The sequence below is a fragment of the Accipiter gentilis genome, chromosome 2, assembly GCF_929443795.1.
Source record: "Accipiter gentilis chromosome 2, bAccGen1.1, whole genome shotgun sequence".
Taxonomy (NCBI): domain Eukaryota; kingdom Metazoa; phylum Chordata; class Aves; order Accipitriformes; family Accipitridae; genus Astur; species Astur gentilis.
Genome location: NC_064881.1, coordinates 3,454,601 through 3,476,908, shown reverse-complemented (window position 1 = coordinate 3,476,908; position 22,308 = coordinate 3,454,601). Strand labels below are relative to the sequence as shown.

Here is a 22,308-nt window from a genome sequence, read left to right as displayed (position 1 = left end):
TCTGGATTTTTTTTCTTCCTCTCTCTTGTCTGTGCTGTTCATAGCAATGTACCAAAACCCAGAACACCCATTTGCTCTCTTGCTGGTGGTCTCAGCGGAAAGCCAGTGGCCAAATCACCAGCCAGGGTTGCTGTAGCATTTTAATTGCAGAGGGCATGCTTGGGGCAGCTGCGGGAAGGTGGTTTGGCTACAACAGGCATTATGTTGTCTGGGCTCTGGGGGAATTCAGTCTCTGTAGCTGCTGAATTAGTATCTCCATGTGTAGTGAGTCCTTTTTATTTAAGGACTTTTTTTTATTTAATTTCATGCATCTTAAACAATATTGAGCTGTTTGCTTCTGCTTTCATTTTTGTGCCTTAGCGCAATGTGCTTGCGTTTCTAAGACTCTGCTTGGTGTAAGTAAAATACTGCAGGTTTAAATTGATTGCCAGATAAGCAAATCAAGGAAGCAGAGCGAACAGCGAAGTTGGGCTCCTCTGTCAGATGTGGCTGGGAAGAAAAAGCACCTTCTGAGCAGACCTGACCTGCTTCAGGAGAGGATGACTCCTGCGGACCAGCATCAGGCTCATCAGTCTTGCTGAAAACTTGAAGTAGGGTAGAAGCGGAGCTCCAGGGCTTTCAAAATCTGTCTTTGTGTATTCAGAGTTGTCTCAAGATACTAAAGGTGTGGGCTGGCTTCCTTCTTCCTCAGGCCGTGGCAGAGGTGACAACAGAGCTGGGGACCGGGGTGGCAGCCGCCCCTGTGGGATTTGCCTGTGAGCCTGTGAGCAAAAGGCTGCTCAAGCGTTGCCAGCAGTGAGCTGACGGAGGGTTCACCCTGCTGTAGGGGAAGAGGTTGTGGAGAGAGAGCCCTTTGGAGGGTGTCTGGCTGTTGCAACAAGTGGTGCCTTTGTAAGCGCGAGTGCTAGGATGGGGATGTTAGCCTGGAAAGGGTGAGCTGCAGCCCTAAGATGACGTCTCCGCTGGCACTTCAGAGCAGGGGTGCGATACAATCCTACACGTGAGACACGGGAGGGCACCTGTGGGAAGACCCCGGCTATCCCCGCTGCTCCTGGGAAGGGGTGCATTTCCACCAGCGGCACCCAGGGCAGAAGAGAGACAGACAGGCGGCAGTTGGACTCCCTGGTCCAGCAGAGGGGAAAGGAGGGGAGGACAGGCACGTACTGGCCGCTTGCAGAGGCTGGCAACTGGAGGGGATGGGCCAGAGCAAACCTCATGATTTCCTGAGGAAGCAGCGGTCTGGTCTTTAATTCAGCCCTGCCTCAGAAGGAGGGATAGCACATGGCAAAAAACACACTTCAGGGTTGCTACAGCGATCTTCGAAGCAGGAAACCTCAGAAGTTCAAGCTGAAGATGGCTCTTGCAAGACTAGTGAACAGTTATGGTCAGTAATTTAGAGAAGGAATATGCAAGGGTCGATTATATCTAATTGACCTGTATTCCAGTCAGTCAAAGATACAAAGCGATAAACACACAGCTCTCAGGAAGGAGTTGTTCCTTTAGGTTGCAAAGATGCAACGACACCAATTAATGCCTGAATGCAAAGCAATGGATTTGTAGCTCAGCTGGTATAAGTACCTCTGGTTTTATCAGTAACCATCATTTAAGGAACTTACAGTCTCAAGGCTCCCCAGTTCTTGGGTGTCGGCACAAGAGAGAGAGACAGGAGTGTGCTGGTCTTTCTGAGAGGCAGCAGGTCCCTAGAGGCTGTCCCATCACACCGTTTTCACACCTACTGGTTTTGATCAAACCACTCTGACAGAGATGGTCCTGAATCATGCAATACCTTTTTGATCTTATCTTGCCTACTCTTTTATTTTCCATGTCTTTTTTTTTTTTTTTTTCTCCCAAAGTACTTGGTTTGGGGCAAGGCTTGTATTACCTGCTGCAGAGGCATCACTGATGCATGTTGCTGCCCTTCATGATAAAGAGCCTCTACTTAAAGCCAAGTGCCATCAAAAGAAGACTGAAATAGTAAAGCGGCTGGATGTTGACTACAAGTGGGTTACTAAAATGCAGAAAACACAGATGCCATTTCGAAACAATCTTCTGGATCTGGCAGCTGTGACATAGCTTCCAGCAGAAAATGTTATTAAATGAATTAAATGAACCTGATGCTTACCACTGAAGCGATTCTGCTGTTGCCTATTGCTGCGTGGCTGTTGTGCCTCATGTTGGAAGAGAATCTATGCCAATCTTATCAGTACCAGTTTAATACTGAAGCTGAAAATCTGCAGAGTAAGTGATCATAGGAAAAAGCAATAGGAAAAGCTTTTTAAATTCTTTTTAAAAAGAGCAATGGACCTATTAAAACGCTAGGGGTAAGGGATAGAGTTCTGATTTACTATTACTCTTTTTAACACCAATGTCTGAGTTGGTGGATAAGTATATATATATATTTCTGTTCTTGTTTCCCATCCTCAAGAAGATCTGGAGAATTCAAGAAATATGATGTCAACATAGAACATGTTTTGAAAAGGATGCTTTCATTAAGTATTGTAGAAAAGTTAGTTGCCAGGAGCTGTACTGAGTGCTGAGGAAAGGTTTCCTCCAGCTTTGTTTCACCTGTAAGCTAAAGGAGATGGTGGGTTGAGGAAAACTCCATAGCAAATTTGTCTTGCCCAGAGCAGAAGCTGAATAAACAGCTTTCAAAGAGATCATCTGCGAACCAGGCAACAGGCTCAGTGTGAAACTTTAATCCTGTTCCAGACGATAGACACAGGGACAGGCTGATTTTGTCTGAAAAAGAAGGTGTGGGTGAGGGGAAGGAGATTGGGGGCAGGACTGAAAAAAACTGAGGCTGAAATACTTTTGTACCAGGAGATAGAATGGGAAGAGATTTGCTTCTGAAAAATGTGTTGCTTATTCATAGGGGCTTTTTTATTAGAGTATATTACAAATACATGTCTGTTTAGTCCCAAAAAGGAATTAGAAGAGCCCATGAAGGTTGTGTAACCATTTCCATATTAATTGCCTGGTTTGAGAAGCTTAACCCTTTCTTAACTATGCTTTGAAAGTGACATTGTGTAAGCCTTGATTTCTGCTAGACAATTGACTTTATTGGAAGAATGCTGGTGAAAAAAAGTTATGCACTCTCTTCTTGATCACCAAGGTGGGGAGTGTACCTCCCCCTTACTATCTGGGATGGGAAGCAGTCACACAGTGCTCTTCTACCTCTTAATAAATGCCTTGGCTTCCAGAATAGGTGGGGGTAGCCAGCTGGCATGTTAAATTCTTGATTTGATGGCATAAAATCTCTCTTTGAAAAACACACTGAGAGCATGCTTAGTGTATTTTGTCTTATGCTGTCATTAAGATTTAAAAACATGTAGTTCAGAACTTGTTCAATTGCCAACTTGTTGCCTGTATGGAGAAGTCTGTATATAGAAGAGTAGAGTAAGATGGGTGTGAGCCTTTCTGAACATTCCTGCCTGGCAATTGATGAAATCCCATAACTGCATTCGCAGACATGACTGTAGGACACACTGCGTAGTGTCAGGAACTGAGAGTGCTTGAGCTTTTCTTCCTGCTGTTTGCCGTCAGCAGTCCTGTACCCTTCACAACTCCCCACAAACATCATTTCAAGAGAGAGGCAAACTCGCATTTCTACAGATAAGGCTGGTGAAGAGGTGGTTGCTCTCCCCTAAGACTGATGTTGGTTCAAGTACTTGAGGGTCAGTACCCTTGGGAAGCAGACGTAAGGCCCATTTTCCTGTAGGAGTTTGATCCGCATTTACACTTAAACTTCTGATTTCTGTACCCCTTGCCAATGAGGAAGGCTGGTGCACCAAGTTGTCTGTGCTGGAGTTGCAGGCACCCGGTGCCTTGCCATAGAGTGTAAGAACAATGCCTGCCTGAGGCAAGCTGCTAAATAGAACAAGCCTCCAGCACAACAACAAAATCAGTTTTCAAGGGAAAACTGATAAGGAGAAGGGTTGATGCTGTTTGGAGGAAATGGATATTCAGATTGAGAAACTGGTAGATTGGAGTTAGGCTCCTTAAATCACGAGGCAACAAAGATGGAACGGAAAGGTGGAGAGCTGGGAACGGCGTTTGCCATGCCTAGCTGCAGAAGGACTATCACTAACACCAGGTAGATTAACAAGAGGGTTAAAGTTTCTGCTAAGAGACCTATGGTTCAAGCATGAAGCTGTTAAGCAGAAATGTTTTGGAATTTGTGAATGCCCGCTGTAAGAACTACACTGCTGTAATTAGCAGTTACATCGCAAAAGCAGAAAGCATTCGTTGACTAGGGTGGGGAACACCGCAAGGCAAATATTTCTCAGACCTTCCTTTTGAAAGCTGTGGAGACTAAGCCAGTCTGGCTAATCGTCCCCTCTAGCCCTGGCTGGAGATGGGAACCAGAAGGGATTTTTGATGTTCCTCTGTCACGTACCTTCTGGGACACCAGGGGATGAGCTTTAGCTTCAAACGAGGCACGGAAAACTTCTGTCAAGGAGTCTCCTCTCCCTTACTGATGCCTAGAAAACAGTCTGTTCTTTGCCTTCCCAGGGGAGGGGGCCCTGTGCCTCCGTGCCAGTTACCTCCACAAGTTCACGAGTTAGCAAATGAAGTTCTTTCAGGTTAGAGCAGTCAGAAGAAATTTTAACTGAGACGTTCCATCCCCATAAGTCTGCAACCCTGCGGGCAGTCCAATGCCAGCAAAAAGATTATCAGCACATCGCCAGCAGTGCTCAGCTGATCAGCCCTTACAGTGAGTTTCTTCATTTAAGCTGAACGACAGAAGTGCCAGCTCCGTTTCGGTGTCACTGGAGATCAAGCTAGAGGTAAAGTTGTATGCGAATCTGCAGACACTGCCCTGGATCTCACTCGCGAGCAGCTGAATGAACCGGTCTACTTGTGTACCAAACTTCAGCAGTTAGTGGAGTACACCCCAGTAGCTGTAGTGTAAGAGACGCAATAAATTTTAGCAAGCAGAAGCAAACAGCACCCAGGTTCCTCTCTTTGCTATCCTGCTCCTGGCTGTCCCACTGCCAAAGACTGAGATCTGCGAATCACTCCAGCGATGGCCGCTCAGAAAACAGAGTTGAACTTTCTTTCAAACGTTATGCTCCTTCAGGGTGAAAGAATTGTTTTCTCTCATTTAATGTCTCCAGTTATATTCAAAGAATTAGGATGTAGGATAGACACAGAAGCTAAAAATTTCAGCAAGACAGCTTTTATTTCTTTATTATACTTGTCTGTTCATACTGTCTTCAGCATGGGTGCTCCTTGGGCTTATTATTGATGATGAATAAGAACAGACTGTGTGGAGATTAACACAGATGGTTGTAGCCTCAAAACTTGATGAGCTGTTACCAAAGAAAATAAATCTCTATTTTCAAGGAGAGCCTTACACAACAGAATTTCATGTGTCTCAGCTGTATTCAAAGTGGAATATTAAAATTGCTGAGCAAAGAATTGAATGGCTGGTGTTGTAAATAGCTGTGTTGTATGGGTAAGTTGCTTACCGCAGCCTCTCAGATGGAAAAAACTCAACTATATTGTTTTCTTTTGGGTTAAAACAAACAAACAAACCCTCTGTGATTCAGAAATCTTTGGAGAAAAGCACCAGAGCAAATGCTGAATCGCAAAGGCAGAACCCTTAACCTCCCGCTACAGAAATGGATGTAAAAGCTAGAAAATAACTCCCCCTTTCCCTTCAAAGTCTCTCTCCTGTTTTTTACTGTTTTTGTTTCTGAAAAAGTGACACAAGGGCACCATTCTGGTTCAAACTTCTCTTTGAAACCATGGAACGTCAGTTTTAAAGGAGCAAATGCAGTGGAAAAAAGCTGAGGTGATTGTGTAACCTCTTGCTGCCAGCATCTGGGGCTTCAGCAGCTCATGGGAAAACAGGGAGAGTTTTCTAGACTACAGGAAACTTGGGTCTATTACCGTGTTCTGTACCATGAGTTAATAAACCACCTCTTCTTTTAAACTAGTGCAAGTTAAATCTGCTTATCAATCAACCATGATACCCCATTCACTTTGTATGGACTTCAGGCTAGATACAGCTCCCCTAAACAGATGGTTGTGCTGATGGGAATGTCTTAGGCTGTGACTTCAGCTAGGAGGAGGAAAATAATGGAATATTATATTGCACAAGCTCCCAGTCAGCTCAATTGTTTCATCCAAAGGTAAAGACTGGAAGGGTTTTGCATGTGTTTATATTTTTTTAGGGAAAGAAGAGAAGGGAACATACTCTTAAAGAGCCCATGTCTTTCATGTTGGTCTCTCCGAGAGACTTCATGAACTCACTTCATGACAAATTCTTTCATGGGCTGGAGATTCGTCGATCTTGCCTTAATAGGAAGGTACAAAGTACTCAGAAATATTTTTGACCACTCCAAAAATATATTCCTGCTATAGAATTCTATCATCATTTTCCATCTGATGGTTTAAAAACAAACAATAAAGCAAGACCATGGCATGAGATTTCAGCTGGAACGTTCCTTAAGGTTTTTGGAGTCTTGGGTTTTTTTTTTTTTGGTGTAGAATTCATTAAGTTTCCATGTCATCATACTGGTTTCATCTCCCCTAATATCCTATAGTAGTCGTATATAAATAACCATAGTTACGGTTATGCTAACAATAAATATTTATTTTATTTTATTGCTACACAGTTAACTGCAAAAAAAAAAATCATATGAAGACAGTGTTGTTATTAAATCAATCAGTAGGTTTAAGAGCAGCAATTCTGCTTGTTTTTCCAGCTTTTTATTTATCTGTTTTCCCCCTTAAGAATCCCATTGCTAGGATCTAAGCTCAGTTGCACTTTGAAAAGTCTGTTCACCGATTTATTGGCTTCTGCTCTACAGCAGCAACCCAGGTGTAGATGGGTTTCCAGGTGCCTTGATGGGCTTCTTCAATGTCTGATCAGGTCTTCGGTAAAGGCTACTAACCATGACTTCTTCCCTCTACTCAGCTGCTTGTTTTAATGAAACTACAGAATTATGTCCCCGAGACTCCTACGACTTTCTCAAACCTAGTGATGGCTACAAAAGCGAGCAGTGGAAGCCTGAGTGTCATCAGATATGTCTCAGATCTTTAAGAAATTAAAGAGAGAATAACTTGGATGGTTAGCAAATTTAAGATCATAGTGATAGATGTCCGATTGTATACGTCCAAAAGATCAATTTTGCAAAGTGTCTGAACTTCCTGACGGTGAGGGATATCTCAATTTCTCAGCCCTGTGGCCTTGCAGACTTTCATGCTACCCTCCTTTATCTTTCTAACTAAGGATCTGCTTTTGGTCACAGACTGCCATTTCTTTAATATTTGTCTGTAATAATTGTGCTGCCACCATCAATTAAATTCACCAGATATTTTTCTTCCTGGCCTCCTGCAGCTTTAATCTGAAACTTTCCATTTTCCTGTCCATGGACACCATCACAGCCTGAACAGAGTCCAATTTTCCATTAATGGACACAGCAGGCTTTTAAAATAAATCAGACAAAGGGTGGAGTCTGCAGCTCCGGATGCACCGTGTGAAGGAGTCAGCCAGACTCGACTCCCAGCACTGCACCAGCACTTTTTGCTTATCTTTGCATTTATTGAAACAATAAAAGGTGAACCAAAAGGAAAAAAAAAAAAAAAAAAAGAAAAGAAAAAAAGACACCTAAACAGCAGCAGTCAAGCAAAAGCACCTAACAAGAAATAAAAGAGGAAACAGGAACTCATAGTTCTTAATCCATCTACACGATCCATAATTTAAACTGTGATACCTGAAATGTTCCTTAGAGAGTACATCTGAATGCAATGCCTCGTATGCTTCACTGACTGGTAGAGGTCTAACGCAGCATGACATTTCTTAGGTTAGAGGAAATGAAAGATGGGGTACAGGACCCAAAAAAAGTCTTTTTTTTTCTTCTATGTAGGTTGTTGTTTTAATTCAACCCCAATCTGTATGGCAATAAGATGATACACAGGTCACCCGGGAAGGCAGGTGACAGCTTGCAGAATCTTGGATTCAGAAAAAATTAATGAACCTCTTGGACTTTCATGGGTGATGAGCACTTTGCAGCTTTGGTGGTGGCTTTGTGTGCATTATAATCTTTGCCCGTGGAAATACCCCAGATACTGATTGGCATCCTGTCTCTGCTGCTCGTTGGAGGACGTTTTAAGATAGCCGGGAGAACGTTGCTCCAGAAGAAGGTATTAAATACTGATCTTTGAAAAGCACGCTGTGCTTTTGAAAGATGTGCATAATAAATGCCCTGGGATTGCTTATAAGCTGGAGTTGGTCTAGTTTTGGCTAGAAAAAATGCTCACAACTAGAGGAGCCTGAAATTGGAACAACCTACTGATATTTGGAAATGCACTGGACTTTGTCCATCTGAAATGTCTAAATCATGCTTAGATGGTTCGTTAAAATGCTTGTGCTCCATGAGGAGCTACGGTGCAGTTAGTTTGTGGGTTGCATCATGGGCGGTCAGAGCACTGACCTAGACGTCTTTGAATAGCTCGCTTTTGGCCTTGAAGGCAGAAGAAAGGTTGCTAACGATTGTATTGCAACTGTGCTGTTCAGCACCCTTTTAGTCCTCCCTCAGCTGGTGGGAGAAGAGAGAGATGGTGATGAAGTGGCAGCTGCTGACGAGTGGGCAGTCGTTGCTTCAATTCTCCTTTCTTTAGGTGGGCATGTCTTCACCATGCCTCAGTTCTCCCTTTTCCTTGAGGGATGCTCACGTGGACAAAGGTGGTGATGGCCCCTTGCTTCCCTTCTTGCCGGCGCTCTGGGTTTCCTTTTGAAGGAGGGCTGAATGGGGGGTGGGGGGGTGCACAGCCAGGTCTTACCCCAACAGGCAGCCAAGAGGTAGCCAATATACAGAGGTGGGAACCAGGCCCACCACGTGCTCCTGCCCTGCCCCGAAGACAGACCTAGTATTTCTCATGATTAAAAGACTGCACGGGGCCGTTTAATTGACAGGAGTCGATGTGCTCTCACCCACCGAAGTGGGAGGACACGAGGAAGGTGTCTGGGGTTCGGGCCTCTGGTTAGGGGTGTTCACATGTGTCGTTCTGCAGGCACATCCAGCTGCCAGCAAGTGGGGAGGGACTGGGGAAACAGCATGGTCTAGACCCTTAATCCAACTCGGGTGGTAACAATTCACTCATTTTTGCTCTGAGTGGGATGAAAGCCGTTTAGAAATAAAATCCTTTTATCCACCTTTTTAAAACTTTACAGCTATTATGTGTCTGCATTAGGTTTTTATCTTTAAAAAAAAAAAAAAGAATTACAATCGGGCTTCTTCAGTTGCCAGCAGAAAATACCACTGGAAACCACAGACTGCCATTGTTTTCTGCTCATTTATAATTTCATGAACGGTTCCTCGCTCCCTCACGCAGCGTGTCAGACCGTTCAGCTCTGCAATTCTTTTGAATCTATTCCTGGTGCATTATCGTCCCTCCCCATCCAGTGTGGCCGTTTAGTGAAGACTGTGTTGAGGTGTAGAGGGGTGGGGGGCCGTCATGAGTGTGCTGCTTTACCCACTGGGGACTGCCATGCGGGCTCCTTGCAAGGGGGGACCAGCATGTAATGCATCTCTTGTGCTTGCCATTTGGTAAGCTTGCCTTTTTTTTTAGCATTCTATAAATATGATGAGATATTACCTGCTTTTTATTTTCATTTGTGTGTATGTGATGATCGGCTAAGTGTGAGAGAAGGAGAAAGAGCCGAGACCTGAGAGCACTCCCAGGTGTTCCTAATAGACAAACAGATGGGCAGAAATGTAGGGACCGGAATGGGGACCCTTTTGTCTTCTGGTGTGAGAGACTAAAAGCCAATGCTGCACCCGCTGTTCTTGTGCTGCAACGCAATGCCTTTGTCCTTTGTAAAAACCCAGCACAGTGCAGCTGTGCGGGCAACACAAATAATTGGTGTGGCAACAGAGGAGAAACAGGTGGCATGAGGTAGCCTAGATCTACCCTCCAAAACTTTCCTTGCTGTCAGGCTCCAGCCTCTACAGGTGCTGAAGAAAAGCTTGCCTGAAGTTCAGTTGAAAAACTAAAAGAAAAGCCCAATATTCCCTCTCCTAAATCAATGAACAGAATCCATTTCTGGTAAACAAGTCTCTGTTTGTGGACACCAGGGATTTAATACTGGTTTGTAAATGAACGCTTCTGCCTCTTCAGCCTCTTGCTCTCCTGGCCAACTCTCAAAGTAAAAACTCCCCAGCTGTTGGTAGAGGGAAGCAATGGGGAAGAGGGAAACTTGCCCCTCGTGTCCGTATGTGCTGGGAAGGAGAGAATAGTGTAAAGGCTAGCTCACGGATGCTGCTGAATTAAAAAATGAGGGAAGTTGAGGACTTGTGTCAGTGGTTCTGAAAACCTGGCCCGCAACAGCTTCTTCCCTGATGGACATACCCACTGATGTTAGCCAAGGCAACACTTCACTGCACTTGGAAGCTCTTGGAAGAGGGTTATTTTCTTGCCTCTCCTTTCTCCTTTTAGTATCTTGTCTAACTAAATGCCAGAACTTCGTTAAGAATAGCAGCTGCTGCTGAGGACCCCCCCATCCCCGAGTTCTCACAGGGGAAAGATTTCAGTTTCAAGTTAGATGAAATACTGACATGAGTTCAAAAAGTTATAAATTAGTCATCAATTAAATTTCACTGCAAACTGGAAGGCTTCTTCTGGTTTGAGGAATTAAGACCTGGAGCATCTGTCTGAACAGTGTAGCAGAGGCAAGGGTCCTAGCTGATTCTGGTTTAAGATGATGCTCAGCAAGATTATGGAAAGCAGTGTCTGACAGGCTAGAGGAATGCGTAGAAAAGGCAAATTGGCTAGTAGCCAATATTTAGCTCTCACTAAGGGAAGGAAGTGTTTGCTGCTCAAATCAGCGGCAACTTCAGCAACTTCTTGGTTCCCCCTGCCTTGCTTTGAAGGTATACAGGCCATTTTCCAGAATCACAGTTCCTGCTCTTTCCCAGTAGCACACTAGAAGCGCTGCCCCACCTCTCGCTGTTGGTCCTGGTATTTGCTGCTGGGGTCTGGGCAAGGTTTTTTTTCATAGTGACTGAAAAGCTCCCCTCTGAGCTCATCCGGACCAGCGGCCTCCAGGCTGAGGCAGGGAGTCTCCGGCTGTATGGACTCACAGTGGAGTCAGTGGGAAAAAACAAGGTTTAAGATTTCATAAAGGCCTTTACGCTTGTGTGCAACTTTGAAGGGATGCACCTGAAGTTTCTTTTTCCTCTTCTTTTTTTATTCATCTTCACTATAAGTTTTACAACGGAAGATGAGCAAATTAAGTTCAAATCCGTCTCTCACACTCCTTCCCTTCCTCCCCAAAGGTGCAACTTGGGACAGATTTCAGTCTCAGCCAGTGGTGTTAGCATTGTTGCTGTGATTGCTCAGTCTCTCACCTCGCTAAACTATACTTTTACCTTTTCTTTTTTTCAACGTTTAATGTGGGGCCTGGTGCTAAAATCTTTTAGCATCGTGGGAAGGTGTTACCGTCTCCTGACAAACTACTCCTTACTGCTTCCAGGAAAGACTTATGCTGTGGGCTCCATATTTTAGGAGGCTGGAGCAATTAGCTGCAGTATCATTTAAAGATGTTACAGACTATCCCAAAGAAGCCACTGCCTGTTAGTAAGTAGTTGTGGAAAATTAGTAGTAAAGCATTTTTCTGTATATCTGTTATGTTCTGGGGATAAATCCAGCTGACGTTCCTATTGCCACAAATATGATTTACAGCTGAGGGTCTCTAGAGAACTCAAGACAGTGATGGGTGGAGGTGAGGAGCCAAACCTTCCACATAACTTTATTAACATGGAATGAAAATGCACAATAAATAGGTGTTGTTTGGTGAGACCACCTAGCTAAGTGTTGGATTTAGGGGGTATCATAGGTGGAAAAAAATAGCTTGAATGCCAACAGGTGGTGGATAATTGGGTGCGTGCATGCATGAATGTCCAAAACTGAACTTTCAACCTCCTAAGCGGAAGCAGCTGCTTGTGATCTACAACTGGTACAGGGGCCAGTTGTAAATTTTGCTACCACCTGCACCAAACCAAAGCGGCGTATCCCAAATTCTCCAGTGAACAAGGGGTTGTGAGACATGAGCAATGCTGAGGAGCCTGCTTGTGCCTCATTCTTCTGCACACCGATGGTTTGGACCAGGAGAACCAGGGCCTGGCAGCTCCAGGAGGAGGAGCTGGTGCCAAAAAGAAGGGCTTTAAAAAAACCAGCAAACCCAGAACAATGGTCTGGGAAGAAGAAGATTAAGATCTTGGCTGGAGGAAAGATCCTGGAAGTGAGGGCTCTGCAGGGAGACGAATGCCAAGAGATGGCGAGGGCCCTCAGGCAATCCCACCATTGGCTTATTAATAAGCAGCTTTATTTCCCAGAGGAAGACAAAACCAAAACCATTTGACACATACAAATGAGAGAACGGAATAATTTTACATACTGTCAATGGTGGAAAAGAGTCTGGGTTTTTCAATTTTTTTTTTAAACTTTTATTTCTTTTTTTAGAAAAGGAATAAACTCTGCATGGTAGAGTGTACGTTATATAATTTCAAAACAGAACAAGTGATATGGAATGGATTATTTTCCCGAACTATTTAAACTTGAACCTAAAATCATTTGTAAATCAACACTCATTACCATGTAAGACAAAGGAAAACAATCAACATGGTTTTTGTTTGGTACAGATTTCCTCTACCACTTCAGCCTGAATTTTCCCAGGGTTGGAGAGAAAAGGGGGGCAAATCCTGCCCGTTGTCCTAACCATAATTGTACTGACCAAGCTTTGTGCTCTGAGATCTAGCATCATATGGCTTTATATACGTTCCTAAGTGAACAGTGCAACATCATCATCGTCTTAAGTGTTTATTCCACATTCAAACTGTAACTGAACATCACTCTGAAACCCTTTCCCGCCCCCAAAACAACAAGAAGAAAAACAACGAAAAGCAGAAAGTCTCCAGCAATCAGATTTCATCCCAGAAATCTGTGTAAACTGTAGATCAGGGTTGGGTAGCAGCACAGAAGACAAAAGATGTGACAGCATGATTCAATAGCGTCTCTAAAGACTACCGTAAGACTGTCATTCTTTAGTCTGCATCTTGCAATCACAATTTGCTTTTTCCCTGCAATACTATAAAGCAACATTAAAAAAAAATCAGACTCAAAAGCAAAAGGTAGAAGCCTTTACAGAAAGGTAAAGCTTCTGCTTAGCCTTGAGTGGTCGCTATTAGAAACGGATCTCTGCAATCAGAAGCGAGTCTTGAACATATATACACGATTTCAGTGGGAAGGGATGCAGCCAAGGATGGAAGCCCCCCTAGCAGACCCGCAGACCGTTTTGGCTTGTAGGTCAACACTGCACCGCCTCCTTGGGCTGGATAAACCGGCAGGGCAGCTGTAGGCATTAGGCATGTTCCAGGCTCTTGGCTCCTCTGTTCCTTGGCTGCGTGGGGGCCGGGAGGAAGAAGAGGAGGAGGGAGCAGGAGTGCCGGCAAGGGCCCCCCCTCCCCTTGCTCCACAGCCGGCTGAGTGATGTGTGGGTTGCAGCAGCGTGGGGCGTTGCACCGGGGAGGTTAAGTGCACGCTTTTCTCTTTAGCCCCTCCTCCCCAATCCTGTTGGAATGTAGCTATATCAGTAATTAGATAAGTATTAATAATAACTGTAAGCTAGCATAGTCATCCTCCCCCTTAAAATGGAGGGAGAGCAACAGCATCAAACAAATTCCCATTTGTCCTGACATGTGTAACTTTTCCAGATCCTGCAGAGCAATCATACGCAGGCATTTTTCATACTAGAATTGAAAGGAGTCAAAGCTGGTAAAGAAACTGGATGTTTCGTGGCCTAACTGAAGGAAATAATAAAACTGATTTAAGTAAGAGCGAAAGAAAGTAAGCATTAGTGTGTTTACATCCTCTGGTATGTCCCACTTCTCTACGTTCTGCTCACAAGCCCTTTCCGTACTCTGAGCAAGCACTCCCAAACTTAGAAAGGTAAGGCTTCAGCTAAAATCTCACAGCTGAGATTATTATTTATTTTATATAATTACCCTAAATGTAAGTATTTGACTTTACCAGATCCATGTGGGGCATGTCAAGGGCAAGGCTTGTTAAGTGAACCAGCACAGAAGAAGACTGGACAGGGGTGTAATCCCACAGGATAACAGCAATTGGAACGATGTCCATAAGCATGGCACTAGCATAGTGTGTATGTAGCATCGGGGAGCTTGGATGAAACCCTCCAGCTTTCTGGGTGTCCAGTTAGAACCAGGGAAGCTGCAAGAAGTTTTACTATAAAACTCCCGTGGTGAAATGTCTAAAGGAACTGGACCTCTAACTTCAATGGTCACCGATTTTCGGTTTTGCACAGTCAATTCTAGTTAAAACCCAAAACTTTAATAGCTGATGCCCCTGCTGTTGGAGCCTTAAGACACCTGTTATACTGCTGAGCCCTACTCTTCTTTTTTTTTTTTTTTTTTTTTAATAAAACACTGTTTTAAGATAGAGCACAATAAATGTGCTTATTACGCACTCTAACATAGAGCACAGAAATACAACACTACAGAGTGCAAGTCTAACCATCTCCACAGTGGGAAAAGTGCGAAGGTTAAAAATATGCATGTGGCTTAACACAAGATATTTTTAAAAAACATGACATGGAAATCTCATACTAATGCTTTCATCTTTATCACAAACATGACTGAAAACTTAAGGTCAGTTGCTGATCCTTCTCTCATAGTAGTAGTAGTGTAATCCTTTCAAAGGTACAATGTTGGAAAGATCAGAGAATAAAAAAACCAAGTGTCCAAAAATGATCCCATTTACCACTTTTCCAGTAGTTATGTTTTTCAAGAAGTAAACGCGTAAGGTCACCTTGATCTTTGCCATCAGTAACTGATATACTCGGAAACAGCTAAGCCAACCACCTGGACTGAGATCAGCTTGGTGTCACACACGCACACACACACGGATACACACACAAACACCCCACAGGAAAAAGTGCACTTTCAATTGCTGATACAAAAATAGATTGGCACATTCTTTTTGACACAGTGAAGATATCATCTTTAAAAGCTTTTTCACGTTAAGAAGTCCTCTTGGAAGTTGCAGCAGGTCTGTAGAAAAAGCGCTATGAGAATGCACTCACGTGGGCTTCCAGGGTTTGTGTGATGGAGAGAGGGGTGGTCATGGAGGCTGCCCTCCAAATTTTCGCCTACTGTTTTAGCTGTAGTCCCCACAGGTAGGGTCAGTCGCCACCCAGTTTCAGCATGTTAACCATTTACCAACAGCTCAGTCTTCACCTGCTTTGAGAAAGTAACGATACGTAAATTTGTCAAAGCTGAGAGTCTTAGCTTGATGCACTGTTTCCTACATGTTGCCGGAAAAACTATTCTGGGGAGAGAGGGAGAGTGAAGTGTTAGGAGTCTGATTTTGCATTTCCAGTAGTAACTGCAGCTCAGGAGAGCCAAGCAGGAACAGTCGGGAGCCCCTTCCCCGCGGGGCAGCCAGCGCTAGGAGTTCTGCACCAAGCGTCTGTAGTGCGGCATCACTTCGTGCTCGGGAAGGTGGAGAGCAAACTCCAAGGCCACCAGCACCGGGAACTCAAAGGCGATCAGCTCTCGCCTGTTCAGCCGGAACTTCTCTTCCAGTTTCTGCAACGACAGCCGAGATAAAAATACAAATAAAAACGCTGTCTTTGTGAATAAGGATTTGACTTTCTAGTGCTTTCTTACAGATGACTTTATTCAGAACATGTATACTGCTGTCATTAAACCTCTGCCCTGCTGGACTTGCATGGCTCTAGGTTTAGAAAATGAGAGCAGGATGAACTGGATCTACTGATTCCTTACTATGGAGGTGAACATACAAAGCTCAGCCAGCCATGCTATTTCTGACATGTTTGTCATTTCACTCATTCCATCTCCAGCAGATACGTCTTCTAACGATCATAGTGATTACCACTGCTGGAAGAGGAAACTCCTGGCTTCATGCAAACATCAAAATCCCTTGTGTAATGGAAGACACACATCTCGTAACTGCCCACAAACTTCCTGCACTGCTTGAAATCACTGATTTTCCTTTCAGTCTTAGACTGTGTTATAACACCCTATTGGGGAGGTTATTTCTGCTACAATTACATACATTTGACATTAATACCTCAGAGGCAGAAGGTGTCATTTGCAACAACCGTAAGAACAGTGAGTAACAGAAACTACTGCCCTCAAGGGGGATGAGAGGGGTTTCATAGTTGGCTTTCTGCTGTAATGTACTAAGCCTCCCATCTGCTCTGCTGTTTCACTGGATTTGGATGCTACAAGTAGGCAACCAGCTGTTCAGGAATATTTCTGCCCCTCCCCATCCTCTTCCTATGATATCCCTGGCTTGCTACTTCTCTGCCCACTGGGTCTACTGAAAAGCTCAATGTGTCTTAAGGACGGACCAATGTTTCAGTATAGCAAGAGATGCCACATCTTCCAACTCCCACTGGGTTGATTTTTTTTCTGGTTAATTGGAGAGCTTTCTAACAAACTGACTGTAGACCCAGCTCTGTGACTGCGGCAGAAGGGTATGAGTTCAGTCCTGTCCCCCAACCAAGTTCCCATGTCTCCTCAACCGAGTGAGTTGGTTGTAGCCAAGTACCCAGCTACCTGCCTAACTTTCTGTAGCATTAAATCAGATTGGTATCTCAGTGCTTGCAAAGAGTTATGGAATAACACTCCCCTCTGTTAACTCTTTCATATGGAGTGGGTAGAAGACCAAACACCTTACTCTACAAAAAACCACTTGGGGTGAGGTGTTCTAATGGAAATACTTTTTTATGTTTTCTTGCGCAAATGCTTAACATGATGAAAGAAATACAATCTTGGTAGTCTATTAGACTCCCTCTGAAATTAGTATCTGCATTTACCTCTCAAAGGAGAGTCATTATTTACACTCTTGAAAACATAATTAAAAGCAAAATGAACTTCCTGAAGGTTAACTTTTGACTTGTATTGACAGAATGGTGGTCAGATACCTCTCAGACCTCACAGTATTTGACACCAGGGCCTTCAGTCACATCAAACGAGCTTCCCATGCCTCTGCAGTGACATTGATCACTGCTACTTCCACATAAAAGTATAACAAAAAAAAGGTATTTAGCTGGCTGTACAGCTGGAAACCTAGAGGACAGCGTGACCACTGACAAGCAGGCTTGCGTAGACCATACACTAGCACTTCATGTAGAAGGAACACTGGAAACCTATGGATACGTACATCTATAAGATGCTTGACTTCATGTTTTCTGAGGTCACTGCCAATTTTGGCTGCTAAAAGAACACAGGCTCCAGCACAAAGCTTTCTATTCTGCTTGTTCAGCTTCCCCTTGAGAGCGAGCTTCTCAAAGTAGACAAAGGCCATGGCCACTGTGGGCTCTTCAAAACCACATTCTTCTTGAGCAAGCTTGCGCATTTCTCTCTTCAAGCTGAGTAAAGAGACCAGACAAGTATGCTGTGAACTGCGTTTTAAGGCATTTCTCATTTCACCCTAAGAGTCATCCTTTCAGAGATTCCTTCTTAGTCAAATGGAGGGGAAAAGTAAAAGATAATTTACTGGGCAGATATCTGTATGCTCTGTTTTGGATACACATTTCACAGCACATTTTGACCTCAGCCTTCCCCCTCACTGCCCCCAACAGGTAGTTGTGTCTAACTATAAAAGCAACTGAAAAGCTTTTGACATTTTTATTAATAATATTTCATCAGAAGTCTTAAGCTGCATATACTTTATTTAGTAACAACAGCTTGATTGCTTGTGCTCTATATGCAGCTTTGCTGCTGGTTACGGTTGGTCAAATCCATGTCTTTCCATGTACTGCAGTATTGTCTGGTTAGAGAGCAATACAACTCAGTATCCTTCTGGCCACTTCAGTCAAATGAAATTATTGCTACTTCAGTGAAGCAGTATGTCTAGCCTGTTACACTGGAAACAGTGATGAAATACTACAACTTTTCTGTGAAGCTGACCACTTGTTTTGCTTCTGGCCATGCTCTCTGGACAAGGCACAAAAGTCAGCATTTCTCTTTCCTCAGTCTTTTTTTAAGTTCAGTGCCATGAGCTTGGAGAGCCTTTTTGTGTTATTTTTCTGGAACTTTTAGTATAGCGCATGCCCAGCTCACATCCTCATCCCACTAGACGCCGTGTTTGACACCTGACTGGTACATGTTTGTACATTCCCCTATCTCGTTTACTCAGTCCACTAATCAAAGCAATCATCTGACTTATTCTGCACCTCTGCCGGTCACTGCTCCTGGAAGATCAATCAGTACTGGGCTTCCCCTCATGTACAAGAGCAACTGCATTGAAATGTGAGACAACTGCATCATGTTGCAGCCTTACCAAGCTTTGCAACGTACCTTCTTATTTTACTGAGGGTTAACTTGATGTGAGGGAACTTCTCCTTAAAGGTCTCATTCATGTCCTTCTTGAGATCTGATGGCTTCACGTAGTCTATGACTGTAGTCTGTAACACGTGGTCAAGAAAGAATTATTCTTTTTAGTTTGTAATAAACAAGATCACTCAATTACCAAAAGCAAGTAACACCAAACAAGTGCCAGTCAGTCCCAATGCTTTCAGTAGAGGGGAAAATTCAATCTGAATTAAGGCCACATTTGTTTCTGACTGCTCTGTCAGAACAAGCGACCTAGAATCCAACATGACTGTTCAGTACAAGCCCTGAACACCACATACCTTATTAGGATCCTCCAAGTATCTCTGAGAGTGAGTTTAAGTGAAATGCAGATGGATAAAACCTAGCTGAGAAGTCTTGTTAAACCAAAATAAATCATCACAAGAACTGATTTGATGGCCAGATTTTGTGTGCATATCTCCATGCAGTTCTGAGACATATTGTGAGTTTCTCTCAAATTGCTTCTTAAAAGCAACCACTGGTACAAATTCTTCACTGCCACCACGTACATTTGTGATAAAATAGGTGATTAGCCTACACGGCAGGTAATGCAATGGAGCGTAAGACAGTAATGCCGTCATAAGCTATGCAGTAAGTGGACAGAAGTATTGAGTTAGGACAACATTCAAAGTGTGCAGTCTATTTCCTTTGCATTGAGATTTCTATTCCTTTTTGTCACAACCTAAAGAATTTCCCCAAGTAGCAGAGGGCCCTCCCAGCCAGTACTGCAATGCCAGCGTTCGCATCTACGAGTGCGCAGCGCTTCTCTTGTTCCTTCAGTATTAGTTCAGGAACAATTTTGCCCAAATCCTCTGTCACCACTCACCTGGCCAAAATCTACCAGCTGTACAACAAATGAGCCTTCATTTCGGGGATGTGCCAATTCTCTTCCCAGCTGTGGCTGTTCTGCCCCTTGGACAGAAGCAGGGAAGAGCCCCAGGACAGCCAGGGGACAACCTTGTCCCCAGGCATCCAGCTCCTGGCCAGCTTCAAGCGCGGGCAGTGGGAGAGCAGCAGTCTGCAGTGCAGTGCATTCTCCTTCCACTAAAATAACTTCTCCCTTCTAATTTCCATTTATGATTAACCTGTGTTATGGCAAAGGGCTGTTAACGCTAAAGAACAAGAGGTGGAAAGAGGCGTGCAAAACACTTGCTGCATGTTATACTTTTATAAAAGATGGAGCCTCACTGTATTATATGTATCCTCATAGGAATCTAAATCAGCCCAAAAGACTGACTGCCTATGCTTGCAGGTTTTTTTCAAAAATTAAAATGGAAGGGCTTGGGGAGGAGAGAGTGTAATGGCTCTAGACGGCAATCAGACAACTCTTGTTATCTGATCGTGTCCCTGGCTGGATCAGAAATGAGCATGAACGGGAGTAAAACACACCTAACTTTTCCTGCACTTTATTTAGGAGCTATGGTACTGAAATAATGGGTAATTACAGGAATTTAAAAGAAAGTGGAGTATGCCCTAAACAGCCCACAGCAGTATTTGAGGTAAACATTCTGTAATAAAGAGGAAAAAAATCAGCTTCTTGCTACAGTGCACTGTTATGGCCATACACACTATTCTGCTATCTGACCTGCAGCGTGAGAAGCACTATCTGTCCAGATAAATTGTTCCTCACTACGTCCTGGCAGGTAATTCTGCTGGGCATGTCACGCACAACAGTTTTGTTCTGTTTTCTTGAGTATAAAAGTTTGCAAGCCCCCTCCGACCCAGTTACGTGTTAAGCACCAGTCCAAATTTTGCTAAAATAAAGGGGACAATTTATTAAGGAAATTCTGTCCTATTGAGGAAAGCTGCCAGTTATAAGAAATCATCAAAACGGAGAATGCCACACCAACCCCCTTCAGCCACCCCTGCTGCCCTGCATGCATATGGATGAGCTTGAGCGCAGGTCCGGGCAGATGCTGCAGTGCCACTGAGGTTAAAATTTCATACACTGTCTTGACACTGAGGCAGGGCAACATGCTACCATGCCTAAATAAAAGGAAGAGAGGAAAAGACAGGGAGGAAAAAACCTTCCCTACCCAGGGCTGGAGGGAAAGGCTTCAACTGAATGTGTGGGTCTGCCTGGTTTTAATCTTGCTGAGGTTGGAAGGACGTAGGCATGCACCCGTGCGGCCGTGCCTCTGTTGCAGACAGCTTCTCGTGTTCTTCATGTCACCCAGCAGGGCTCAGCCCTCTGAAGCAGAAGAACGAAGATCTTACCAATTACTCTTCTCCTGTCTTTCCCTGGGATGTTGCTGCCTGCCTGCTTCTTGGTTTTGTTGCCAGAGGATCATCAGCAAGTTGGGTGCTTCTGACACACAGATATGCTGGGAGTTTTATGTGTTATTAACAGGGTTCCTCTTAGTACTGCTATAAGAGGACGACTGAAACAAGCCACATAACATAATTTAGATCTGTGCCATCTGCTACTCGAAAGTGCAGAAACATCGGTCCCTGCTGCTCTTACTTACATAGTCAGGAGACTCTAAGCACATAAAGGTTACCTGCTATTAAATCCAAAGATGATTTTAGTTACTACCAGTATGTTTTGGTTGTCTTGGGCAATTCTAGAAAGACTGAGCTCAGTGTTACTGTGCAAAGCTACACAACACCTTATTTCATGCTTCACTGCAAAACTAACCGCCTGTTGTTTGCTCTCCATTACCATGGAGCTCCTTAGTTTTATCTTAATTATCTCCCTCAAAGTGATCACGGGTTTTTCTGGCAGTCTTGCCTTTGGCTCTCTCCAGGTAATCATCCTCCCCGCACAGAGGAGGATGCAAACGGGCACGAACCTCCCGTGCAAGACAGAATCCCCTTGGCAGCACAAACGGCCCAGGGGCGGACAGAGGGCCTGACCATCCTCTGGACTCAGCTGAAGGGCTGCACAGAAATTACGCTGGGCAGCAAGTTTCAGTTGCTTTCACCTCTAGCAAGCAGGTGCCAGCGTGACCCCAGCTCCAGGGGCAACTGCGCGGAGGGGGAGCGAGCCTCGGGCTCTGCCACACAGCAGCAGTAGCCCCCCGGGGTGCACCTTTCCCCACGGCCGCTCTACGGGCACCGTCTGTTTTACCTGGGACTCCTCCAGGCCGTGGGAGATTTGCCAGAATTCAGCTAAATTCTCTTTAGAAGGAGAAAGGCTCTTTTTAAAAATTTTATTTAAAGCAAAGCACTCAGAGGCTTGAGAATAAGCAGACTGCTTAAAACTGAAAATGGTAAGGAGGTACAGCTATTTTTAAACACAGAGATTTGTCAATTTTGTCCTGTTGATAAGAATCTCTCCCCCCTCCTCCCAAATTCCGAAGACTGTTGCTTCCTGCGAGACAACAGTCTCTACGATGTAAATCACAATAATGAAATCCAGATGAAAGCTGGTGTGTGCTGGTTTTGATTCATGTAACAGGATAACGGCAGCATGTTTGAACACACTGGCTCTAAGGCAGCTGTCTCATCTTGTCAGTGCCATGCTGGAGACCTCAGCTGACTGCCCTTATTCTCAAGAAAAGGAATTGTGCAACTTCTTTTTTTTTTTTCCCCTCCTTATTTTTTTTTTTTTTTCCATAGCTGCTGCAGAAGCCAAACTTTGTCTGAGTAGTGGGATGCTGTTTGCCCAGCTGGTGCCTATAGAAATGCGTGCATGTGGGACCCTGCCCACCACAGAGGCAGGCAGCAAAAAAAAAAAAAAAAAAAACAACCCCAAAAACCTATCTGTTGCCAGGTAATTTAAAAGCAATGCTGAATTAGTGTAAGTGATTGAATCAGTTGCCCCTTCTAACTGTTTCTGACCAGACACCCAAGCATCCGTCCCGCAGTCGTGCCGTGGCTGGGGCACAGCACTCATGAGGCTACACAGAAATCCCGGTCCCCGACCCCACTCCTGCCCAGGGCACCTCCTGCA

The 22,308-nt window shown here is 44.2% G+C and overlaps 2 protein-coding genes across 5 annotated transcripts in view; one reads left to right on the top strand and one right to left on the bottom strand.

Annotated features, from left to right (window-relative positions):
• TMEM241 (transmembrane protein 241) overlaps positions 1 to 22,308 on the top strand; it is a 93,172-nt gene that overhangs the window by 59,217 nt on the left and 11,647 nt on the right. The gene's annotated exons all lie outside the window — the stretch shown is intronic.
• The window catches only part of CABLES1 (Cdk5 and Abl enzyme substrate 1), a 76,108-nt gene continuing 66,001 nt past the window's right edge, over positions 12,202 to 22,308 (bottom strand). The window contains exons 7-9 of one of the 3 annotated variants that reach the window (XM_049829294.1): positions 18,360 to 18,466; positions 17,221 to 17,428; positions 12,202 to 15,617 (exon numbers count right to left, since the gene is read on the bottom strand). In XM_049829294.1, coding sequence (XP_049685251.1) covers positions 15,477 to 15,617; positions 17,221 to 17,428; positions 18,360 to 18,466 — 456 coding nt within the window. In that variant the 3' untranslated portion in view covers positions 12,202 to 15,476. The remainder of the gene's footprint in view (positions 15,618 to 17,220; positions 17,429 to 18,359; positions 18,467 to 22,308) is intronic. The other 2 variants (XM_049829283.1, XM_049829300.1) reach the window with 2 other exon arrangements.